The following is a 2400-nucleotide window of genomic DNA, read 5'->3' on the forward strand; positions in this document are numbered from 1 at the left end:
TCCCAGGTTAAAAGGATTTCTAACCCATGTATGGACTGCTGGTATCATCAGCTAGGGTGAGAAATTGCTAATGTGTATCCAATCTATCTAGTATATTAGGGTAGTTTGCGGTTTTGTTCATTTGCTAGGTAATCTGCTTTGAGCTGTTTGCTGTCACTTATCACTTAAAATCCATCTTTTGTAGTTAATAAACTTGTTTTTTGCTTTATCTAAACCAGTGTGACTTTGAGTGAAGTGTCTGGAGAAAAATCTCAGCTTGGTCTACACAGGCTTGTTGCATATTCCTCTCCACATTGAGGGAGGGGTGAACCGGGTAATAAATTCATCCTATTCAGGGTTTTGACCAGGGCAGGACAGTACACTTCTGGGGTCCTAGGCTGGGGAACTTGGGGTTATTTTGGCTGTAGCCTCTCCATTGTTGGTTCATGCAGTGGCTGATTATAGCGTACATGCAACTGCAGCTGGGTGTGTCCCTGCCTGTGAGAATACTGGTGTAAGTGTAGGACCGGGAGTGGTCTGCAACTTGTCACAGCAGCACAGGGTGAGAGGGAGCCCAGGCTGGTGAATCAGAGGGCTCAGTCCTACCCCAGTTCAAGTAGCACTCTGGGGGTACAACCCATCACAGGGGTCAACAAGCACATGGACAAGGGGGATCCAGCGGCTATAGTGTACTTCGGCTTTCAGACAGCCTTTCACAAGGTCCCTCATGAAAGTCTCGCAAGCAAAATAAGCTGTCATGGGATAAGAGGGAAGGTCCTCTCCTGGACTGGTAACTGGTTAAAACACAGGACACAAAGGGTAGGAATAAATGGTCCATTTTTACAGTGGAGAGAGGTCCCACAAAGCAATTTAGTCACCTAACTTCCACCTTTGACACCAAAATCCAACGTTTCAATCCTCAAGCTCCCAGCTCTGCTGCTGCCTGACCCCGTAAGCTCCTTAAGTCCCTAAGTTTCTGCTGGTGAGTAACCACACAGCTGCCTAAATCCTGACACCTGACACCTAGCTCATGGTTAGGCCTCAGCAGGACCACACAGTAGGCGTTCCCCTGCCTATCTCAGATATGGCGTCTGATCCAGGAGACAAGCTCTCAGATGGGTGACATGGGTGAACCCCCCACAAAACACAGCCGCAGGAGGTACTATTTGTCATGCCCCCTCCCCCCGCCTTATGCCCAACAGTCCAATGCTCAGAGCGCTCCCCAGTGTGTGGCACAGTCAGGGTCCAGTTCACGTCCCAGTGTTTACAGGCTTGGCAGAGTCAGGTTTTTCTCAGTACATGTCGTTAAACGTTGATTTCACCAAACACCCACAAACCGACCCAATATTCCCATAGATGATGATTGAAATGTACAGATTGGCCAAGTAGCAGAAATGCTGCTTGAGAACGTATCAGAGTTTGATTGAAGGCTATTTTCTTGGTATAATTTGATGTGAGATGTTGAGAGTTTGTGGTTTAAAGGTTAGAAAGCTTTACTTTTTTGAATTGCATCATCTATTGCCATTAAATAATTATAGTCTGAACCCGCCCAGCCCACTGGCCATCATTTCCTGCAACTGTGAACATTCAATGGATTAAAAAATGCTTAAAAATCAACTTTGTCAAAATGATGACAAGGTAAAAATCAAATTCTGCCAAGCTGAAATATTGAACCTGAATGGAACGGCTGCAAGAAGAGGGCTCCAGAGATACCCGCTCCATAGACCAGTGGAAGTGGGGGAGATTTGAAGCTGGTTTTATCATGTCCCAGCTGAGCACCCCAGCTGCTGAGGTCTCAGGACAGCCCCTTCACCTCGGCTGTCTTTTGCAAAGAAGCACTGATGAGGTTTAGACACTGGACTCCCGGTGAGGGGTTCCCAGCTGTGGATCCCAACCAGACCTCTGTGCAGCCGAGACTTAGATGTTGAAATCCTGGGGGAGGAGGGTTAGGCCACACCCCTCTCCTCAGCATTTCCTATTGGCTGGCTTAGGCGGGTGCCTGCCTTGTCGATCCCATCCTCGGGCACCTCCCTCTCCCCATGAGCCATGGGGGAAGCTGGGCCCGTGACCCAGGAGACCACTGGGGGTTCGGCATCGCAATGCTGAGCCGAAGGGGAGCTAGCCACAGGACCCGGCATAGAACCCAGGCGTCCTGACTCCTTAACCGCTGCTCAGACCCACCCACCCCACGTCCTTCCCGGAGCTGGGACTAGAATAGGACCCATGTGTCCTGGCTCCCCAGACTGTTCCCTCACCCAGGCTGGGTAGGGTCCAGCTCACCTACCAATTGTGGTTTCTGTCACAATGATGCCACAAGAGTCAAACCCAATGGCGCAGGTCTGTAGGTCGCCCGAGCAGCTGGTTCCTGGTCCAAAGCAAACCTCACACTGCAGACAGGACCCTAGAGAAGGAGAGAGAATA

The 2400-nt window shown here is 49.9% G+C and overlaps 1 protein-coding gene across 1 annotated transcript in view; it reads right to left on the reverse strand.

Moving 5' to 3' along the window:
- Positions 1-2400, reverse strand: part of LOC112113012 (phospholipase A2 inhibitor subunit gamma B-like) — a 15008-nt gene that overhangs the window by 12080 nt on the left and 528 nt on the right. The window contains exon 2 of the mRNA XM_029914060.1: positions 2264-2380. Within this exon, the coding sequence (XP_029769920.1) occupies positions 2264-2380 (117 nt within the window). The remainder of the gene's footprint in view (positions 1-2263; positions 2381-2400) is intronic.

Source organism: Terrapene carolina, unplaced genomic scaffold (assembly GCF_002925995.2).
Source record: "Terrapene carolina triunguis isolate 2854851 unplaced genomic scaffold, T_m_triunguis-2.0 Scaffold29372, whole genome shotgun sequence".
Lineage (NCBI taxonomy): Eukaryota > Metazoa > Chordata > Testudines > Emydidae > Terrapene > Terrapene triunguis.